Raw genomic sequence first — 23460 nt, forward strand, 5'->3', positions numbered from 1 at the left:
TAAATTTTTTTTCTTTAGTAAAGGTATAGAAAGACACAACCACAGTTACATTGTTTCAAAGGCCTTGATTTTTAAAAGTACATGAAAAAAAAACATGTATTCGTCAAATATCAAACATGCACTTACACCTGAATGAAAAATTCATTCTCAACAAGATGTTTATAAATGTGTTTCCCTTGATGGCTACAATCGTGACTATAGGAAGCTCAGTAGTGAGACGTGATAGCTGCTGGTGAGATGTTTAAAAGCTGTGACTACTGACCAGAAACCTTAGTCTTTTAATTACATGTGCCTTCGTTTTAAAATGAAATTCTTGTTTTCCTGCTTAAGAACACTCACCTGCTTTGTGCTTTAGCTTTTTTTTTTTTCAGATATAATTATTTAGCCTTAGCCACAAGTAACATTTACCCTGAAGGGAAGGCCCACAGCTGAGGAGCTCCTCACAAATTAGTTTTTTTTTTTTATACACATAAATGGAAACCACATCAGCTGCACAAATGATTTGAAGGCGAGCTTTGTTATTTTGTACTTGCTTATCCTGATCAGGACTATGTAGTTCACCCCAGACAAGATTGTCCATCACAGTGTTTACACATGGATACAGACATGCACATCAAATAGACACTTTCTCCTTGATATGGTCAACATGGAGACTTGAATTTACACAATTGTATGTTTTTATGCTGGGGCTGGGACATGGCTTACCTGTGGTATATGTGCTGAGAAAGGTGATCAAGCTCGGTATTTTCTAGGGTTAGGGTGAACACTTCACTCTTCCACTCAAAGCCCTGTCAAAGGGGGGGTTTATACCAAAGTCACCCTTTTAAGACAGTAAAGAGGCAGATTTAAGTACTTCAATGGATATTTGTAGCTTAGTTTTTGGATTACTACGTTAGAGGCACCTGAATCCATCCATTATGAGATCTAAACAGGTACTTCTAGAGATGGTTGGCCAATAATGGCCATAAAACGTATTATTGGTCTCCATTGGCATTGGTTTTTCCACTGGTATTGGAAAAACTGATATGTGCTGTTTAAGACAAATATTCCTATTTTACACAGGTGTTTGTGGGGCATCACATTAAAAAAAAATAACCTATTTCCATGGAAAAAATGTGACCTACAATTAGTTTTGGGGGGGGGGGGGGGAGGGAGGGAGTATATCATGTATATATTGGTATTTGTTGATATTAAATATGAAATTTAGGGTTGGCATATTGGCAAAAAGCTCATATCAAACCATGGGTACTTAACATTATTTGATTGGATATTTGCTCCCAGTCCAAGTACTTGGTTTGTGGCAGTCACTGCTTGTGCTTGTAACTATTAGGAGAAAATATAAAGACTGCACCGTGATTCTAGGCGTAAAGAAATGATACATTGGCATTCTGAACAACAATCTCTACTAAACATGTCAGAACAGACACTACAGGAGTAGCATCAATATCCTATGTGCTATAGACTCCCAAATAAACTCAGTCAATTGATCAAAACCATTGTAACAACGGGGAGAACGTGTTCACTCATGAAACCCATCCTAGATTTAACCCTTGAACCTTAGTGTTGTAAGGCAACTTTGCACAGTGTCAATTACAAGTCTCATAACTTTGTGGTTTCGATTAGATTTTGTGTTACTCTGTGCTTAAATAACATTGTTGGTGCATTTGTCTGTGGAACTAAATCATTTCCTGTTGAGATCAATTTGTGCTGTATACATGAACAATGAAAAACAGGACCAGAACATTGTGTCCAGCCATGATAGATGCAGGTAAGGATTTACCACTGTGAAACTTTAAAAACCCGTCAACATGGAAAATTCCTTATACACATGGAAAACATACTCCATTGTGGTAAGTGGTGTTTCTTTGTAACATTCAAATGTGATTCCACATCCATTGCTCCCATAAACCTGCAGCTGTGCTTAGAGGTTAATTCCTTCAAGTACATCAAAGTCTTTTAACATGTTTAAGTGCTCATTTAACCGGTTTTGCTTTGCCGCACTCATAATCATCCCCAAAAGTGTCACGTCATAATTTGTACACAAAGCTCAGACAATAAGAATCCATCCTGTGTCCTCGGTTTTGAACGCCGCCTCTATTTTCAGCCAGATTAATTATTGAAGTCAATGTATAAATTTCATTAGATATTTTGTCTGAATGCTTGTCAAAGATTGTGACTGGAATTAACAAGTTTACCAAGCAACTTTACGCTGTTCAAAAAGGCCAAGTGAAAGAAGGTCAAACTTCTCCCATGTTCTGTTACCTCTTTAAATCTACCTGAAGTATCAGGCCTAGTGTTTTTCTCACTGTCCCATGTGGTGTGTCAGACTGTGGTGACAGACAGCAGGGGGTTGTAGACCTTCTTTCCATCTGCAGATCTGGCACCGTGAGCTAATAGTTCTTGTATTGTGATCCAGTTATCCATGATTCGTCGACTTCGCTTTTTCATGCTTCTGCGGTGACACAGCTCCAGGATGGAGGTGGGCTCTTGCTGGCTTGGATTTCCCTGCTGGCCTCCACCAGCACTCCCGCCTGCAGCCTGCTCCCTCTCACGTTCTCTCAGACAATCGAGACGACTTTGCATCATGAACTCCCTGCGGCGGCGCTGCTCGCGTGCCTTTAGCAGCTGCTGCTTGCGCTCCTCTTTGCTCCAGTATCGTCCCATTTTCATTTCACTGACGGCGTCGTCATCGGTTGTCATGCCGCTGCGCTCCTCTCTGATCTTCATGGCTCGAGCCTTCAGTAGGCGATCTCTGACAGGCCGCTTGGCCACATATCGGGATCCATCACTGCGTATCTTTACTTTCCACTCCATGCGAGGGGAGGCAGGGAGCAGCTGTGGGGAGAAAGGGGAAGATGCAGCGCCCAAGGCTTGAGGAATGTCTTTACATGTGCTGCCCAGGCTCATAGGGCTGGCATCACCTTCACTTTCATCTCTGAGTCCTTCTAGTTGCTCAGAGGCTGAGGGAGACCTGAGCTGCATGCAGCTCAGATAACGCTGAGGAGGCTTTGTCTCAGTCTGACGACGGGACAAATAGGGGCTGTTTTCTGCACTGCGTCCACCAGCCCTCTCGGCTGTGCCATTCGTTCTAGGGTTGCGTCTGGCCCCTCCATCTGAACCCCTTCTGGTACCCGCATCCCTGGTCAACGACCGAACCTTTACCCCAGAGCCGGACACCTTGGCCTCAACTCCTTTTCTGTGACTTTGTGGACAGTAGGCTTGGTTTTGGTTAGTTTGGACCATGTCTCCTCTGTCCACCCTGGGTCCTCTCTCCTTCTGTCGAGTAGTGGATAAAAGACTCTCTGATCCTTCCAGACTCTGTGTGGAGTTTGAGGGGTTCTGCTCACTGACCAGGGGAGTGCTCCTGCAGCTTTCCCCTCCAGTGTTGTAAGCACTGGTGCTGTCCTTATCAGAGCGTTCTCTCTCTGGAAGCTCATTGATATCTGAAAGAGCCAGAGAGCTGCTATTGTCCAGTCGTCCAACCACAACACTGGTTACAGTCGTCTTGTCCTCCAGAGGCCAGGCCTTCATACAACGCTCCCTCAGCTGCTGCATCTTCTGAGCTCTCAGGATGTTTCTGCACTTGAACTCCAAGTGACGCATTTCCTCCTCCAGCAGAGCCATCTCATGCTGAGTCAGGCTCTCATTCCTGTTCACGTCCAGTGAGACTCCACCTTCCTCTTGTGTAAGGGACATCAGTGCAGTACTGTTCTTCTCATTGTAGCACTTGATTTCCAGAAGCTCCTTGTACCGCTCACACTCTTCCTCTGTTAGCCCAGGCATTAGCATCCTTGTTTGATCTACTGTGTAAGTCCGCTCCAACTGCTCCATCTGCTCTAGGCTGAGGAGAGAGTCTGTGCTGAATTGCAGGTCCTGTGAGTGCAGCAAGGGTGGAGTTTCCCCTCTGCAGGCCAAGAACTTGCGCATACTGCCTGGTGTGTTGGTGGTATTTGTGTTTGGGGCACTTGTGTGGTCATCTCCTAGAAGGTCATGCTCTGACGACTCTTCATAACGAGTGCTCTCGTCTGTACGACCAACGCCGCTATCCAACTCCTGACTGTTGTTTAGCACCGTCTTGAGCAAGTCGGGGGAATCTCGGTTCAGCAAGTGGCTGTGACCACGTTGTAAACATCCACCAGCAGCAGAGCCTGGTACAACACCATTAATGGTGGAGCTATTTATTCCTTTGTGGCAACTGGTTAGATTGAGCACATTGTCCAGAGGCTCCAAGTCCAATTCGTCCACATCAAGCTGGTTCTCATTCTTGCAGGGAAGGAAGGATTTGTTTGAACCGATGGAAAGAAAAATCAAAGACAAAGAACAGTTTTTTTTAGTATTTGGTCAGGTATGTGATTGTGTGATATTCAAATGATGATTTACAATTAGAACTAGTTTTCCTATTTGGAAGGTATCCAATCAAAACTACTTTTGTTATGTGGAAGGTGGGACAAGCCTTAATACCATCCCATATCAGCTTTATAAATGGCAATTGAAGCTTTAACAAATTGGATACATTCTAATGCTGTATACTTTATGTATATATACATGGTATATACTGTGTAACAGATTTAGTCCACTAAAATCCTACCATTTAGTTGACTAAAACTCAACTATAACTCAAATAGGCATGATAACAGCATTTTAACTAAAACAAAGTGTCATTTTAGTCAAAAGTCTAGGATATCACAATACTGTATATTTGGTTATTTTTTTTCCCCCTTGAAAACTGGTGTAATGCACATTTTTGTCCTTAGAGGGAGCCTTTGTTCTGTGAGGATAGAATATGAAATGTAAAATAGCCTCGTTTCAGTCTGAAATGTCTTTTATTTCAAGTAACTGGGTGTTTTATGTGCCTAGAAAGTATATATATATATTTTTAAATTATCTAATAGGATTGCACTGCTGTTGACATTCCCTTCAAAGCCAATCAACAAAAAATCAGTTTTCACTTTTCCACTTTCTCTCATATTTGCAAATGTTCCATAATTGCTTTGATTTCATGGTAATTTTGTGGCAGATATTAAGAGAAATTATTGATCATTTCCATCTTATTCTTATTCCCCCACCGTCTCTACGGTGCCTCTCTTTTTCTCCCCAAAGCCGACAGATTAGGCCTTGATCTTGGCTTGTGCATTTCCCTCTGATGATTCTCTATCTTGCTTGAATCCTAATGTGGGAAAATGCTTTCACACTAACACTATAAACCTTTCACATGTATTGCAGCAGCTCATTTACTCAAGGCGACGTAATCAAACTGAGGAGAGGTTGTGTTCTTAACCCTTTTTAATAGGTACCTCTTAATGCAGCTCAGATATAGGATATTATATATTTTTTTTCCATAAAGGCCCATCTTGAAAACTAATTAAAATAATAATGATAATATGCAATAAAAGGTCAACTCGAGATTTAATTGGCCAGGTTTTGTGTTTTACATCCCTTACCATGTGTTGATGTATTTAGCGACTTCTTTTGAGTGTCACAGTGTCCTATAGGCTCCAAAGGTGACCTTCAGTCTAACAAAGTGTTGCCACATTAGCTCTGTGAGTACAGGAGCCATTTGTCTTTGTCTCTCTCCCTTCATGTTCTCTGTTCTCATTATTTTTTCTGCCTCTCGGCTTTTCCTCTTTTAAAAAACACATTCCAATAAGACCACAACAGAACAACAAGGGTCTCCATAACAGCCTTCCTTGGTGTTAAGTTATTGTGCTTTGAATCCTGTGACGTATTACTATTATAAAGGTTTGCTCTTGCAAAGGACAAAAATCTAACAACTTTCCATAAGGACTGCATATACCCTTTTTCCTCACCTCTATCTCAGGTCGTGCTAGAAGCAGGGAAACATTGGTGCTTTCCTCTTGGGTGAGAATGGCGACCGCCTCCTCTCTGTTCTGGACATCCATTCCATTAATCTGATACCGAGAGAGGAAAAAAAACAATGAATTCATGTTAATGGAAGATAATGTGAGACCTTTTATAACAAGGCTTGAATCCTTTTTAAAGTGCACACTTCAGAAAATGGATTTAAGTAAGTAAGTAATAACATTCAAGAGAAGTTCATCACACACGCTTCATTGTCTGTAATTTTCTTTAAAGGGGGAGTCCAGCTTGAGGTCCAAAGTGGACTTAAGGTGATCTAAGGCTTGATTCTTTACAGGAACAAAAAAAAAATACAGAAACCAGATTTTTATTTCTCACTCTTGCTTGTGCAATACCTCCTTGTCCTAATCAGGGTCAAGGGGATGATTTCAGCTGCAATGCAGCAACATTAGTGTTCGTAGACTCTGAGTGGAAACTGGAGCATATGGATAAAGCAGCGCTCGGGAAATGAGGTCTTGCTAGCTCAAATCTTTCAAGCTTTCCAAAATTGCAGACGGCACTTTTAATAAAGACCCCAATGGATTTAGTCAAAGGCAATTATTGGAGTGTTTCGATTCCTGTTCTTAAAAGATTTTTTTCTTCTACTTTTATTTTTTGATAACCTGTTTGTTTTGTTTAATCTGAGGAAAACCTGACTGTATCCTACTTATTTATTCTTAAAGGCACACCATGGACTTTTTGACCTAAAGAGTTGACCCATATGAGTTATTTTAAATGATTCCTCAGGCCAATATACAGCGCTTGACAGTATCAATGCTCTGAGCGGGGCTTCCCTCTTCAAATACCGACTTTGTAAGTTTGGAAGAGACGGACCGTCTTTCACCAGGTCATGTGGTCTGGAGAATGCCTGGAGAATGTTTCACTTTATGGAAATCACATGACCACAGGCTCGGATATATATAGTTCACAACATACGGGCATTTCCCGACCCGGCACCATTGTTGTGGGCAGCTGAAACAAGTTAGCCTCTGTTTACAGCCAAAAGAGCACAATATGGCAGTTTCGTGTTGGGTTAATAGTGCACTAATCACTGCGATAGTTCAGTTAAATGTGGATTCTTTAGTAAGGGAAGTCGGCAAGTCAAATCCATAACTTCGGGATAAGGATTGGCTCTCAGGGCTGGGCTCTCACTGCGGCTACAGTCTATGGGCTGGAGGAGCAGCCGCCACTTTCGCACTCTTCTCCCCACCACCGGAGAAGCGGGCCCACCTCGCCGCATCGGTGGCGCTCCCCCCCTACTCCCTGGCCTCACCGCCATTGTCAGCCCCCTTCGCTGGGGGTCAGAGGGGACGGGTGACTTGGCATGCGCGGGGTCGCCCGTCCGCCCTGACCCCGGCAGCCGCATTGACCCTGGGTGAAGGGGACTGACGACTGCGACAAGGCCAGGGAGTAGGGGGAGTGCCGGGACTCCAGCACCGGGGAGAGGAGGGCGGCAGTGGCGGCTGCTCCTCCAGCCCATAGACTGTAGCCGCAGAGCAAGCCCAGCCCCACTTCGCACCCCAGCTCTTAGAGCCAACCCTTATCCCTAAGTTACAGGTCAACAACTGTCTGCATACACAATCAAAAGATGAGGGAGGCTGGCCTGACTGACTGTCTGTTGATTTTTGTGATAGTGCTCGGCACTTGTGGCCACTAGGGGCACTTGCGTGAAAGTTACCGGTCTAGCACCCCTAGTGCCCAAAAGTTACAGTGTGTCTTTAAATAGTTTTATTTTCCCCCTGGGCTTATTTGGGGACCCCTACATCATTGGCAGCTTTTGCAATCAGCCTGATTTTATTTTTTTGCATTCCTATCTTTGTTTCTTATTTATTCTTTTTAAAGTTCTTGTTGTTTCCACTGACAGAAGAGCTTTTTCAATTTCGTTGTACTTGTTGCAATGACAAAGTTCTATTTTATTCTATAATACAGATTCACCTGCAGCACAAACCGATAGATACTATTACCTGTAGTATTCTGTCTCCTTTGCGAATGCGACCGTCCATCGCAGCAATGCTGTTTGGGTTCACCTCGCCCACGTAGATCCCAAGATCCTCCTCCCCATCAGTCCTGTAACACACCGTCAGGCCCAGTTTGTCCTGCTGGCGAGACTTGTACAATTCCACCTCCTGTTGCAGGCAGAGGAGAGGATGTGAGAAAGGAGCATTATTTTACAATTGAGCTTAGAAATATTGATCAGGCTCTAACCTCATACTCCAACTCATCCTGCCTGTCCACTTCATGCTGTGTGATGTCAAAATAGTCCGTAGGATCGTAATAAACTGGCTCCACGAAGCTGAGAGGGAAACATTCAGGATATGAGATTCTTAGTAACCGGAGCAGAACTGAGGAGCTGTGACAGTTGGAAAAGGTGTAGAGTCAATCACTCACAGTTCATTGAACAGATATGGCTCTAGCAGAGGTGGGGGTGGAGGGGAGGGCGGAGGGTCAGGTGGGGGTGGTGCTCCACGGGGATGCTGGCTGCTTCTGCCCGGACTCAACATATGCTGAAAACTGATGTCTGTCTGTGTGCAGCTGTCCACACAGTCAGCCATGCCTACGGTCAGCGGCACATGGACTCCAGGAGCCCCCAGCAGGCCTGCTCGTCTGCGGGAACCCCTCCTCAGTATGTTGGATAACACAGGATCCCGAATGTCCAGGGTGGGATCCCTGGACAGACGAGAGAGCTCTTTTCCATTGACCTGGAAAATAACAGAGCCAGTGTGACAAGAGTGCTGGAGCAAAAGGACACGAAGGGAGTGTCTGCACTGCACTGGCAAGGCATGCCACATAAAGAAGAGGGAAATGTGAAAAAATGTCATTAAACAGCAGACGAGAAGACTTGGAGATGGACAGCCATAGATAGAGTGGAAACCACAGCTACACACACCTAAAATAATGACGGACTCATAAAGTGTTAGTCAACAAAACACAAGAAAATACACGGTTACTGACTGGGTGTGAAAAGAGTGGTCACAGGGACACAAAAAACATCTAAAATCCTAGTAAAGCAAGAGAATCTGACAAGACGTCACATTGAGCAGCGAAGCAGAGAGCTATACTGAGACCTTTAATCGACCGTCAGCATCAAAAGAGCTCAGCACGTTGCTTATGTGACGCTTCTGTGGAGAGAAATGAAGAGAGAAAGAAAAATAGTGGATTTAGAAAAGCAGTGAAAAGGAGCAGGCGCATGTGTGGATGAAACTCGGCGGAATAAACAGGTTTTAGTGCGTTTAGAGAAGCTAAGTTTGTCTGAAGAGACAAAGAGCTGTGACGCACTGTGACAGTGCTGTCACTGATGTGCTTTACCTTCACCCGGCTCTTCTTTCTGCTTTTTACTGCTAAAAATCATATCCAAACTACACGATTTGAGTTATGGTGCATCAAAAACAAGCAGCTCTGCAACTGAATAGGTTTTCCTGTCACTTTGGAGTTGATCTAAAACTGGCTCAAATCAAGGTATTAGAATTAACTGCTGTTCTTTGCCCAATTGACCAGAGTCATGCACTATACCGGACTTAGGCACCCCTGAAACAAAGTGTTAGTGACCACAACTAATATTATTTCAAAACTTTGGGATTTGGGGTTTGAATTCAGGCTGAAGATTAAAACTAGTACCTGGCATTTCTGAGAAATCTATGTTCATGTATGATTCTTTTGAAATGTGAAAAAAAACCTAACTAGTCTTTTACTATGGTCTACTGCCAGTGGTCATTCATATACATTGATGTATAATACCTTTTTTTTTATAACACAGGGAGCCATGTTGTGTTCATTATATCTACTGTAGTTCCTTCAGGATACAGTGGATGTATTAAAGCTTGCATTGTGATGTTTAAATAACTTTAATATGTTTTTTTTTTTTTTTTTTTTTTAATGTTTTTTAATTAATTTGACCTAATGTTTGTAAAGTGTGACACTGCAATCCATTGGGTGGAGTCTTCACCTCACAGCAAAAATGCTGTCAAATTTGTCATCAAAGTGGGAACACGTCATCAAATTGGAGCGAGGTGTTTGTGCTCACCCTGCAGTAAGAAAGGAGCAAATCATCCTCTAACTAACGATTGAGGGAATCAATGAAAAAAACACTTTGGGCTTGTGTATGAAGCCCAAATAGCATTTTTATGATGTTTAAAGTACAGAAAAGTTGATTTAGCTTAACATTGGCCCTTTAAATTTGGCATATTTTGTTGTAAAAATGCAAGCGTGACTGCCTTCTATGGGTTGAAATGCAGCTTATTACAATATTTCTTTTGTGTAGGTGGATTGAGAGAATGTGGATAGAGAGGTATAGTGAGCATGTATTTAGCATAGCATACATTGTTCTTTGTAGATTTTATAGCATTGACTGGGTATGTCTTAATTGCTCCAGGAGCCCCGCCCATAATCATTTGATTTTTTTTTTAAATTTCCATTCTAGAAAAGACTGAAAAACATACATTGGTTAGCCAGTTAGCATTACCACACACACAGTGACTGACCTTGACTGTCTGTGACTCTCTACATATTTACCCCCAGCTTTCTTCTCTTGGCCCCTCCCTCTTTCCCTCCCTCTCTCTCTCCCCATCTAGTAATTGCATGTCAAATCAATGTTCTCTTGTGCAGCCAAGCGCTAAAACTTTCCTCATTCAATTCTTTTTTCACTCATTCAACTACAGCCACTGCTCTACCACAAAGCCCCTGGTCTTACCTTTTTTCATGTGTGCATTTACTCCTCTCCATGCTCTCTCTCCCTCTCTCTCTCTCATCCACACCCCCATCCCCTCCTGCTTCCCATTCTTTCCAGGCTCTGGTTTTTCGTTTGCCTCAGCAGATCTGTCTGTTGTCCCTTCCCGAGAGATAACAACTCACCCTCGTCCGTTTCCATCTTTTTCTACCGGTCCGTGTATCTTCACACTAATGTCCCCCATAAATCTTCTAATGTGCCTCCTCAACAAATAAGATGCTTCCTCGTAACATGGACCAAGTGCTGATGGTGGAATTAACAATATGCAAGGTCAGGCCTGTAGCATTGTTTCATTATTAGGCATTGTCTATTGTTCAGCACTCCAGGATTAGAGAGAGATGCTATTAGGAGTCAGCTCAGCGCTCATGAGTGACAGGTATGAATACTGAGAGAAGCACCACAAGAGGAGTCTTCATTCATTATCAATGAGAGGTGCTGAGATTGCTTTGATGATGACTTCATACAGGGTAATGGCTGCTTTTCGGCCTGGGCTTGATGAAGAACCCGTTGCACTCTTACCTTCTGCTGTTCCTTATTATCTCTAGGTTAGTGGGTCATCACATGCATTTGTTCCTAATAAGCTGCATAAGCGATGCAAATGTCTGCCCAGCCTGTCCCAAGGCCCCATCCTTTATCAACAGACATGTTTGTGTTTTGAGGAGAATTAAAATTCAGGGAAATAGATCAAGACTCGGAAATTCCCAGCAGGGGTGAAGCCTGCTGGTACGGCGGGCGCCTGTGGAGCAGAAGGGTGGACACGGAGCGGGTGGAGATGAAAGCGATGCAAATGATTCAAAGCAAAGATTCAGAATATGAAGAAAGCGTACCGAGGAAGGCGAGGATAACGCTGGAATGGTGATGCAGGAGAAGAGTGGAAAGTAATCTATCACAGAATCAAACTATGAATGAAAACACTGAATGAGTTTGGAGCTCACACACACACACACACACACACACACACACGGTTATCAGTAGAAAATACAATCAATCTTTATTTAAATCACACCCTCACATTGAAGCTCTTCTGCTTTAGGTTTATTTGCTGTGTTTATTCTGATGCTCCTGCTTGACTGAATTCGTTTCCCTCCAACATATTGAATCTCAGTTGTTTGGTAAATGATTTTTCTCGTCTTTATTGCTTTGAGGCCTGCGAGCATTTACGTACCTCCTCAGAAAATCAATCAACGTGGAGCTGCAGTTTGACCTACTCTGTTTTCATGGCCTCTGGTTGTTTGATGCCTTTCAATTAATGTGAATAGACAAAGAGGAGCTGCTCTAGCTAATTTCAGGTGAAAACTGAAATAAATGGAAATTTAATTGGCTATTTGCACACTTTATAGTAACAGCTATGTAGCTTAAAAAAAAAAAATCTGAAGGAATTGGTTTACTAATAATTGTTATCCTATAATAATTTTATTACTTTTGGATTGAAAAGTTTAATAAATAATAAACAAAACTATGAAAACAATAGAAATACTTGTGTAAGTACACATACAATTTTGCGGAAAAAAAATAACATTTCAAACAATTATTGAGAACAATTTAAACATTTTGGATGATCTATACTCCAGTTTTAAAATTCTGTCTTTTTATAAAAACCAAAAACACATATAATTGGCTTCACCTGGTAGAAAGATGACATCATGTCAGTCATAGCTGTGAAATTAACACTAACAGCCACTATATCGTCAGTCTTTCCTTTCCAGATCCAGATGTTAGTCTTCATGCCTGACAAGTCTGAAAGACAGACGGACACACACGCAACAGTGCACAGATGTTCGCACTGCAGGGTGATTAACAACGACAACAAGCCTCAAATTAAAAAAAAAAAACCTGACGTCTCCCAAAGTAATGAGCAAACTGTCTGGAGGTTTAATTCACGTTAACTAATGTTTTTTTTTTTGTTTGTTTGTTTGGTTTTTTGTTGTTGTTTCTTGACATTTATAAACTGTCTAATACAAAAATGGACAACTGGTGGCCCCAGGGCCACATGCGACTCACTATTCAAATTGTGTGTGGCCCTCAAATGAAATGCACGACATGACTCCAAAAACACACAAAATGATCGAAAAATACACAAAAGGACAACAAAATATACATAAAACAAAATGATTCCAAATATACCGTACACAAAATGACAAAAAATAAATAAAAATGTACAAACCCTTTGTTCTTTTCTGTTTTAATGCTTAAATTTGTCATAATTTTAAATTGCTGACATAAATGTTAATAATGTGGCCAGGGGCTTAGCACCTAATTTTGGGCCCTGGGTACAAACCATCTTGTTGGGCTCCTTCTGCAAGTTATGTACGGAAACTATAGTAGCATTCTTGCATTATCAAATAAGCTTTCTTTTTTTTTCATAATAACCTAATGACTCCATATCCATTGCTTGTATTTTATAAATATGTTTTACTATATTTTAGCAGGGGTGGAAAGTAACAAATTACATTTACTCTTGTTACTGTAATTGAGTAGCTTTTTTTGTGTACTTCTACTTTTTTGAGTACTTTTTAATATCTGTAAATGTACATTTACTTCAGTAAATTTTGTTTCAAGTAACAGAACCTTAATACATTTGAAATAGATTCCGTTGCAGAGTAAAATAAATCCCGCACGCGGACGATAGTCTGCTACATTTGTGCTATACGTATCCTAGAGCTGTTGTTAGGATCAGTGTGTATATGTCTATGACCTGCTCTGTTGATTTGCAACAAAGTGAGAGTGCTAAATTCAGACGGAGGGCACAGAAAAACTTTTTAAACCTACGTCTGCGGTCGGGAGGAGCAGAGTCTGCTGATGTCCGTGTCTGTAGCGACCACTTAATCATAGGTATGTTAGTGAGCTAACTTTGTTTTTGTGGCTGTGTTTATATAGCATTAGGTTGTCGTTAAATGCTCATTTTCTATTATTTAACTTCTTTCTTTCACCCCTGCTGCTGCTGCACACTGTGCACATAAAGCTGGACACACTAATGCTATTTCATTACATGTCATAAAGTACTATTCAGTAGTAGTATATATGTATGAGACAAACAAACCTCATGTATCCTTGACTGTCAGGCTAACGTCGTCGTTAAGATGTTTTGCAAGTTTGTTTACATTATAGCCGCGTTTTTCTGCCCCCCCGAAGTTTTCTTAATGCCACTCTGGTCTCCTGTGCACCTCATCCTCCAGCAGTGCCTAACAAGCCACTGTGCGTCTTTACGCAATGTGTGCGCGTTTCTTTTTTGTAACAGCTACAGGTGTTGTAGCCAATTGATCAGCAGTTTTGCGCAATGATCATGTGATTTTAATTACATTTATTATTATTAATATAAAACTGTATTTGTAGGCGTTCGCACATCACCCTGGGGCGTCAGTATCATTTTTTTCCTTCTTTGGCACATTCCACCTAGAATGTTTTATAGACTTTATATAATATACTGTACGCATGTCTTGCTTTCAGAGATGTTTTATTGCCTTGACATTTATTTAATTTAATTTATCCAAGTTAGCCACACCATGTCTTGTTCTCATGCACGTTATTTTGAAATGGTGTTCTTTAATATTAATTTAAAAAAAAAAAAAACCTTAGTTTTAGTTTGAACTTTATACATGTCTTTTTTTTTTATTGCATGGAAGAGATACACCAGTAATTTTACTTCTACTTTAAGTAAAATTTAGTAACAGTACTTTTACTGAAGTAGATTTTTTCTGTACTCTTTCCACTCCTGTATTTTAGTGGTTTACTGAATGTGTTCGGGACATACTTTTGCTACAATGTAGTGGCGGCTGGTAAATTATTATTCTTTTGGGGGGGTGCGGAGGGGTTTATATCTAAATATACAGTATATATATATATATACATATAAACAATGCCAATGTGTATCTGGTACACTCTGACCACCTAATTAAGACTTGGTGGCAGCAAACGTAGCCTTCAAAATCATTTATAAAAATAATTTTATTTCCAATTAAGCTTTGACGTGCAAAAGGAATGTTTCACCATTTATATGCGTGAGAGTGCATGTACTGTATAATAGTTCCAGCAAGATTAATTTTGTCTTCTTTTTCTGAATAGTATGTTATGGTTTAATTTATTCAGACAACTGTTCCAGTTCGTTTAAATAGAAATAATTGCCTAAAAAAGACGTGTTACTTAATTCTGATGTCGATGAATCAAATGTGTAACCTTTGAGCAAGAGGGGAGTGTAACCAACCTCCAAGGCTATCAGAGCACAATTAGGATCTGTAATTACCGAAACAAACACGTTTGTTCTTTCCATCGGGGGATGTAGCTCAGTGTTAGAGCACATGCTTTGCATGATGATGCCTCGGATTCAATCTCCAGCATCTCCAATGTTTTGCTGAATTTCTCTCCATGGGGATGAGGATGACTGATATCTTATCTTGTCTTATCTTGTGGACAGCGAGAGGAAATAGGTATGCTACACCTGCATACAAGCAGCACACACAATCTCTAGAAACCACTGGAGGAGACACTTGTCGCCTTGTTTGTGTTGATGTCACAATGTGTTTTAGTTTTAGAATGTACACATATGAAGAAGCTTAATTTGAATTGTATTTTTAGTGTAAAATGTTGTCTTTGTGTTCCTCTGTATTGATTCAGTCCACCCCGGAGACAGTGGTTCACCTGTGTTACTGTGTCACTCACTATCTGACATCGACTTGTGAGACTCAAGAGAGGTGGCGTGTTGCCTGGTGTCATGGTGAATGAAAGCGCAATCGTTTTGTTTAATGACACCGGGTTGCCATGGAAACCGCCTCCTTCTTTACAGTTGAAGACGGTAGAGAGAGAAAAAGGGAGCGGCCACCAGACTCATGGAGGAGGGTCTACACAGTGGATGTGAATGTGTTTGTGTGGAAGATTGTAGATCGTAGATTGACAAATAAAGAGGAGATAACAAAGTGAATGAGTTCACACCTGGTTTTTTGTTAATCAGTCCAACAATATGTTTTACTGAGGGCAATGGGAATCACTATCGATCAGAAACAAGCCAGCGGGTATGTTCCAAGTAGCAACAGCAGCATGCAGCGTATGTGCAGCAGAGCCCTGATGTATAATGCATGAGTTTTTATTCCATTGGCAAGAGAATAAAGTCACATTTAACTGCCTAGTTTTACAGCGTGGCTTTGCTGTAAACTGTTTAATTCTGTGTTTATTGTGCATGGACAGTTAAGGTTTACAGTAGGTTGTCTGTAAACTAGGGGTGTCTTTAAGTCTAGGAAAACAGCTGAGATCTGAAATGCTTAAAGGTAAAGTAAGAAATGTAAATAAAATGATTAGTGTGTATCATTGTCATTGCTTCATGTTGCCAGGAGCTGTTGTTTCATTGGGCATCTGCAAAAAGAAATGGGCTTTTAAAAATCCTATTACATGTAGCTAACAGTGAAGCAGCGTGTTGGTTTTAATTACGTCTGTTTTTACCAAATTGTTTACGACATCGTTACCTCTTTACCACTCATAACAAAACACACAGTTATCCCCATGATCTACGTACAACATAAGTCTCAAAGTCATGGCTCGGTGGCTAAATTCGGCCCTTTGGAGCATCCAATTCGGCCCATAAGAGGAAGCAAAAATGAACACGACTTGTTGTGTAAAAGAAACACAGCAATATTTGCAGGGCTCACAGTTTTCCTGGTGCTAATATCACATGATTCCAGTCAATTTACTTCAATTTCTCCACACTTGTCACCAGACTGTCTTAAAGGGCCCATGTTCAGCTAAATAGACTTTTCTGTGCTTTAAACATGATCAAAGTGCTATTTGGGCTTCATACACATACTCAAAGTGTTTTTTTCATTGATTTGCTCCTTTCATACTGCAGCCCAAACACTTCGCTCCAATTTGATGACGCGTTCCCACTTTGATGACGAATTTGACGCGGCACTGAGCTGGAGAAGCCGTGCCTCCAGGAAGCTCTCTGCCGTGATTGACATGTAAACAGACACGCCCACAAAGAGTGCTTCGCGCAGTGCTATGTGTGTATTTTCTACAGTCTATGTATGTACCGGTGAACGCCCCGCCTCCACATACTGTCTGATGTTTATAAAGCAGCATGAGCTCAGCTACAGAGTGGGTGGGAAGAGGGCGGGCCGTCCTCTGGGCCTACGTCACCATGCGGGGAGGAGGAAGTCAGTGTCCCGTCTATAGACACGCCCACTCATGAATATGCATAAGTAGGCCACAAATCAGCCTGTTTGTGTAAAGTTGCTCAGAAAGTGAATTTTCAGAGGTTAAAACTAGAAAACAGAAAATAAACCTCAAATACTGTTTTTGGGGTTCTTAGAACAAATGGAGATGGTGAAAAATAGCATAACATGGGACATCTAACTGATTACACAACACAATAAGCACAACATGCACAACTATAACATCACATTATTTCTTACCTTAAAACATTTGGCTCTTCCCCACCCCTTCCATTTTCCTACCCTGACTTCCTCTTTCCTGTTCCCTTCCCCCTCACCTAGGTGTAGCACTCGCCCTCTCTTTTTATATTCTCCCTTTAATAAAGTATTTCTTACCCTTCCTTAGGAAGGGCTGGTGATGGTCACAATTATGCAATAAAATAAATATAACAATTAACAAAACATGCATTGTTGTTATGAAAAGATTGCTAAACATGTAGTGTTGACCTTGGAGAGCATGTGAAGACAAGGTAAAAAAAAGAATTAAATAAAAAAAAAAAATTATTACAATCATTTTTAATGTTAAACTGCTGAAGAAACTCAAAATTCCTACAAAATGTTTAAATGTTCCTCAATTTTTTACATAATATTTATCTTAATTCAATAGAAGCTGTTCACAAAATCCAGGAAATTTAAAGTGAAGATCCTGTTGGGACTGATATCTTTCACTTTTTGCTTGGATATTGTTTGTTTCTTACATATTTAGTATTTTATGTGAACTATGGCACAATAGTGTTGAAATTACTTTTTTTCCTGCATTAAATCTGTTTCCCACTGGAGATTAAACTGTACTAAAATGAGTTTGACACCCCTGATCTACATGCACTTGTTGTTGTTGTCAGTTCTCTCTGCATTTGTACTCTCTGTTACAACTTTAATATCAGACAAATACAATGCAATCTAAACATGGTGCTTTCCCACAACATGGCATCTCAACACACGTCACGTCATAAAACCCATTTCTCTGCTGTCACTGCCACACCTGACGTGTTCAGCGGTGCTGAAAATGCTCCTGTGAAACAAGTTCCCCGGGTTTTTCTACTCTGCTTTCTGCTGACCTCGGGTCATCGGATCAGTCAAATGATTTTGATTCAAAAATTCAGAGACGCTGACCTGCATGTGGACAGACTCATTAACGCTGACCCCTCTAATGTAAGGTCACTGATTGCAGAATGTTTCTGTCGCTGCTCTGGTGTTATGATCACACAGCAGAACGTCCACACCACTGCCCAACTCTACGTTCACTCCTACTCTATAAAGTGCTTCGATCAATTACTTTTGTCTAAGCGAGAGCAGCAGGAGGAGAAATGACTGAAAAACATGTCTGGCTTTCACTCAGTCCTTCATTTTTCTTGTTTCTGATGCTGTTTGGTCTCATCACTGAGGCTGTGTTTGGATCCAGCCTCTTACTTTGATTTTGTTGACATTGCCTCCAGCACCAAATGCCGCCCAGTTAATTGATCCAGACACTGACTACATTCAACAGAGTTCCAACCAGGTTTGGGGTCAATTATTATTGTAATTGCGTAATTGATAATTAATTACAATTATGTTGGAATTATAATTGTAACTGTAATTTAAAACATGAGTTGCTGTTAAAATCATAATGGAATTGTAATTGAGTTTAGATATTTCATTTCGTAATTGTAATTGGCAGGGAAATTCTATAAAAACTACAATTTAATTCAACGCAAAACCCGGGGAACCATGTTAGAGTTCTAAGGCTTACACACATACAGTACGTAGTTAAAAATCATTAATATATGTTTCATATCAAGTTTTCCACTACATTTCAGTTCTCTTGAGTATCATTTCATCTTTTTTATTCTTTAAACAAATAAAAATTGCGAGGTACACTGACAGAAAAAAGGCTCAGGCTTCCACACCAAAGGCATTAATACCAATATTTTCATTGATTAGGAAGTTTAACAAGGAAACCAAGAGACGGAAAACAAATGAGATATTTTGAGTGTATTTCACAGCTGATTTAAGACATGGGTCAAACTGATCCGTTATCGTAAGAGATGCTAACAGAAAGCTAACACAAGTGGAAGATTATGTTTTATGAGGTTATTTATTACAGGCTTAATAATTGTGATTAATTGAATTTGAACTTTAGTAATTGAGAACGTAATTGTAATTGACTTACAGGGGAAAAAATGCCAGTCACCATAATCATAATTTAGTTGTAATTTAACATGGATAGTTGAAGACGTAATTGAAAAATGTAATTGACCACAACCCTGGTTCGAACTGATGCTGTTAGTACCACAGAAACTACCACAGCCTTCCTGCTGGACACACCCATCAGCCAGATGAGCTTTACTTGCTTGCAATCTGTGGTCCCAGTTGGCAGGTGTTGCTGAGGCTGTAACCGTGGCAACCTCTCTCTTTTAACCCTTTAGCCAAGTTTAATAGCTCATCCATCCTTCTGCCTCCGTGGCTCTGCACCAACTGCTCTAACGCTCTCTCTATCTCATGTTGCTCCAATCTCTGCCATCATCTCTCTTTCATCATCGTGAAGTGTTCTCGTTCTAATCATCAGAATCAATGGATGCACACTTAAACTACTCATCCAATGCGGGAATTTTTATGATACGTGAAATTTACAATAGGCTATGATACATACATTTCTGATTAAAAAACACAACTAAACAAAAACTAATAGACATTAAACTTCAATATACACATATTTTTTGAATGATATTTTAAAAACATGAGATGTTTATACGAGCAAACGATTTATCTGTTTGGAAAACAGAAATTATCACAGAACATAGAACAGGAATTATTATTTGTGATGAGTGCTACGAGATGATTTATTGTTGCAACTAGTGCTATATGAATAACTGAAATGAATCAATTCTAAACCTATTAATATAGATTTTATTTAATAAAATAAAATGTAACTTTAATATATGGCTTTGAATTTTTATTTTATTTTTCAAGTTCATTTTTTGGCTCGAGACCTCAATTTCAAGTCCCACCTCATCAAATTTCAAAATAAAATAATCAAATCTGTTATGCATATTTATTGGTTAATTAGAAGTTAATTAGTTAAACGGTGTGTGTAATTTGATCATCAAGCCTCCTGTGTCATCATAAAATGCTGATGCTACATTTTGACTTGTTAATGTTACCATGTGATATGATGTATCCTTGTAGCAAAATATTGCTGTTATTAATTTCACAACGTGATGCATGTATTACTTTCATCTTCAGAAGCCAACAATTGAATTATGAAAACTTTCTAGATAAAAATGAACATCCACATTTTACAGTTAGTTTGAGGGATTTAACTTGGTTTAATTAGTGTGTCATAAAGATGATGAGTGTAAAGACTGCAGCAGCAACTCTGTCAAAAAAAGATCAAGTGAATGTGGAAAAAGATGGAATGTTGTCAATCAAAGTAACAGAAAGGAGAAGAGACAGAGCGCTCACCTGGAACATGACCCTGTATTGTTCCTCAGGCTTTTGAACAACACACATGTTGCACCCCATGGTGAGTTTGCTTGGTACGCCTGACCCTGCAGGTCCAACAGCTGTTCAAGATGTTCACTTCTCACGTCGGTACTTCCGTGCGGTCTTTGTCTGTGACAGTGGGAGAGCCCCACCCTCATTTACAAAGCTTTGGTGTGTAACAGTTCGTCCTCGGAGTAACTCTCAACACATCCCTGCCAAGTCCTGGCTAGTGTTTACACTGTCTCTGTTCTCTCGTTGTTTGTTGTGTTCACAATTTCTGGGTCAAAATTGAGAGAAATTTCATGTTGAGAGAGATGCTTACAAGCAGCAAGCCCACGGGTTTGTTTCTAGTTCCATCTGAGGTATGTTGATCATGTTTTGCTGACTAGATCTTCTCTTTGTGTCATTTTCCCAGGGTTTTTCTTTTTCAATCTGTAATAGATACTTGCAGAGTTCTTGTTGCAGACTGTTGCCAGGCTCAACTCCAATTGCTTTGTTTCCTGAGATGTTCTCACTCACAGCAGCAAAACTTTCAAACAGCTAATTTAAACTCTTTACAAACCACAGAACTATTTAAGATCTAGGCTCGGTCTTATATTCCCCACTTCTTGCCTACGCTGAAATCCAGCAGTGCTTACGTTCTGCCGAGTGTGGCTGCAGAGATAACTTCTGCTGAAAGCTGCATTCAGGACCTTCTTCCCCTCCCTGCTCTGCTTTTTGAGGATCAATGCATTGGGTAATCTACAACATGCTAAGTGGAGCAGCTTGGCAGGTTGTCGAGAGAGGTTTAGACGTACCTGTTGCTCCCTGTGCAGCTCAGATAAGCCCAAAAACACTAAGTGACCTTTGAATGTAACCGTCAGCAGACTGGAGAAGCAATTTCTTCATTTAGTCACTGACAATGTCAATTTCAGACACTGTTGCAACAAATTGTCACATCAATCTCATTTGTTATCACACAAGAAATACTAGACAATCAAATCAAAGCTGGCGCAAACTCAGCAATTCTCAAGGATGGGACCAAGTGATGGATTCTAATAAAATCAGTGACCTCTTAAACAGGGATCAAACCTGAGTCTATCTTTGCTGTGGAGGAAAATCAATACAAAACCAATTCATGGATCAATTTTGACCATCACAGAGGAGGTTTGAGGTTGTTAATCACAGGTGCGAATCCATTTTCCAAATGTTGTTGAAACACTTATCATATATGTGTTCTATACCCATTCATATGGAGCCCCAGAACACGCTAAGATTAACTTCAGCCGACATCCTTTAAGGATAACCCCAATCACAGAAGAACAGGGTCTAAATGTGACTTTGTCCTTACTGGTCCTGTCCTCTTCCTCTTTGGTCCCATCATACTGTATATAAATCTTTATCTTCCACCCTCCATCAAGCTATAGCCTGTGGAGTTTGCGTCTGAAGGGTCAATCCCCTCAACGTGTACTGCCAGCGACAAGGTGTGATAGCAGCTAATCCTCATTCAGTGCTTTGGTGCTACTCTGCCATCTCTAAAGGCAGTGTAATCCCAACCCTTACACACACACACACACAAAAGAAGCTATAGCTGCTGTGTCAAACATGCTCAGACGACAGGTCCGGTCCCACTGTCACCTCCTCTCTCCATCTCCTGTTCATTATGGTCATTAACATCATGAATATAAAGCCCACATAAGGAATGTTGCAGAGGATTCCCTTAGCAACAAATCAAGTCCTATTGTTGTAAATCACAAGAGTGAAAAGCTTGGATACACTTGAAAAACTTCCTGTTGAATCTGCAGCCGGGAAAACACAAAGAAAAATGGAAGAGTGGACTTCAGTATCTAAATCCTCAGTTTGTTTTTTGGTTGTTTGAAATATCCATAGGAGGGTTATTGGAATTTAAACCCAGACAGGTATTCCAGGTTCCTGTTCAGGTCTCAGAAATCACCATCAGCACCATCACGAGATGAGAAGAAACACCAGCGGCTGATTAGAGGATACTTCTCAGTTCCTTCCCTTGGGCAGGATGGTAAACGTGCACACACACACACCTCAACACACACACACACACAGCGGTGAGGGAAACACAAAATGCGGTTGTTCCTTAGCGATGATCTTGCTGATGTGCACGCCGTACCACTGCTGAATCTAAATCTTAAGGATTTCACACTGTATGATCACTCCCTCTCTCTCTCTCTCTCTTTCTCCTCCACCCCTCCCTCCCTCTCTCCACATCCAGGGCTAGGCTGCTTCTCTCTCTCTCTCTCTCTCTCTGCTATAGCTCCCCATAATTTTTACCCACACCTCATTTTCCACCCTCTCCCTCCTCCTCCTCTCCATCCCCTGTTCCCTTGCCTCTCTCCTGCTTCTCTGCAGGCAGGAGAGCAACTCATGGAACGCATGCAATTGGTGGAAAAGTGAACTATCAATATCACACATGGACACGCAGCAAACAGATTCATTTATCGTATGACGTTTAGGTAACTCCGTGTGTCTCTTGTTTATGAGCTGTTTTAGAAGATTGAGACTCATCGCCCTCTCTCGTAACCATAAAAACAGCCAAAGCTGGTGGGGAGCCCAGGGCTTGCTGTGAATTTTGACGAGACTGTATGCTGCAGAGAACAGAAATGTAGAGAAAAAGGAAGAAAAAGATAATTGAATAACAGGTGTGTCAGAATGAGCGGGTATATAATATGCAAATGACTGTGTGGGAGAGCAGTGTTGATACAGAGATGGGCTAGAACAACGGTTTTCTGCAGTAATCAAAATGACCTACTGGAAAGAAAGGGTGAGGGTGTGAGGCGGAGGCATATGGAGACACGTTTCATGTACGTGAGCAGCTATGAAGATATTTGTGAGCAAATATGGCTTTTGACTCTCACAATGTTACTGCCAAACTCCTCAGGGACTGATGTGGGACCGTCCAGGGAACTGAGAGGATTAGTCTTAGTGTTTTATGGAATTTTGTTTACTGTGTGCCTGGAGTGAACCTTTCTATTGTCTTACTGTAATTTTCCACCTATACCAGCTTTCTATCTTTATGAGCCTGAACCTTCTGTCTCTCTCTCTCTCTCTCTCTCTCTCTCTCTCTCTCTCTCTCGCCGTGACTCTTTCACGCTCTCCGGTGCAGCACCAGGCAGAATCATTAATCAGTTGCCATGAAGTAAATCAGGCTTTGAAGCTTCCACACCACTGTGTCACAGAGTGTGTGTTTCCTCTGCAGCCTTCTTACACAAA

The 23460-nt window shown here is 40.9% G+C and overlaps 1 protein-coding gene across 2 annotated transcripts; it reads right to left on the minus strand.

Annotated features, from left to right (window-relative positions):
* Positions 1-343: 343 nt before the first annotated feature.
* LOC114467305 (PDZ domain-containing protein 4-like) lies at positions 344-22357 on the minus strand. 2 transcript variants are annotated; one of them, XM_028453484.1, is made up of 7 exons: positions 20218-22357; positions 8922-8975; positions 8245-8555; positions 8062-8149; positions 7821-7982; positions 5808-5909; positions 344-4263 (listed from the first exon to the last, which is right to left on the minus strand). In XM_028453484.1, exons 1-7 carry the CDS (start codon positions 20275-20277, stop codon positions 2323-2325), a joined length of 2718 nt encoding a protein of 905 aa, XP_028309285.1. In that variant the 5' UTR covers positions 20278-22357; the 3' UTR covers positions 344-2322. The 2 variants fall into 2 exon arrangements, with proteins under 2 accessions (XP_028309285.1, XP_028309286.1); XM_028453485.1 differs by lacking the exon at positions 8922-8975.
* Between the last annotated feature and the right edge of the window lie 1103 nt (positions 22358-23460).

This window comes from Gouania willdenowi, chromosome 7 (assembly GCF_900634775.1).
Source record: "Gouania willdenowi chromosome 7, fGouWil2.1, whole genome shotgun sequence".
Classification (NCBI taxonomy): domain Eukaryota; kingdom Metazoa; phylum Chordata; class Actinopteri; order Blenniiformes; family Gobiesocidae; genus Gouania; species Gouania willdenowi.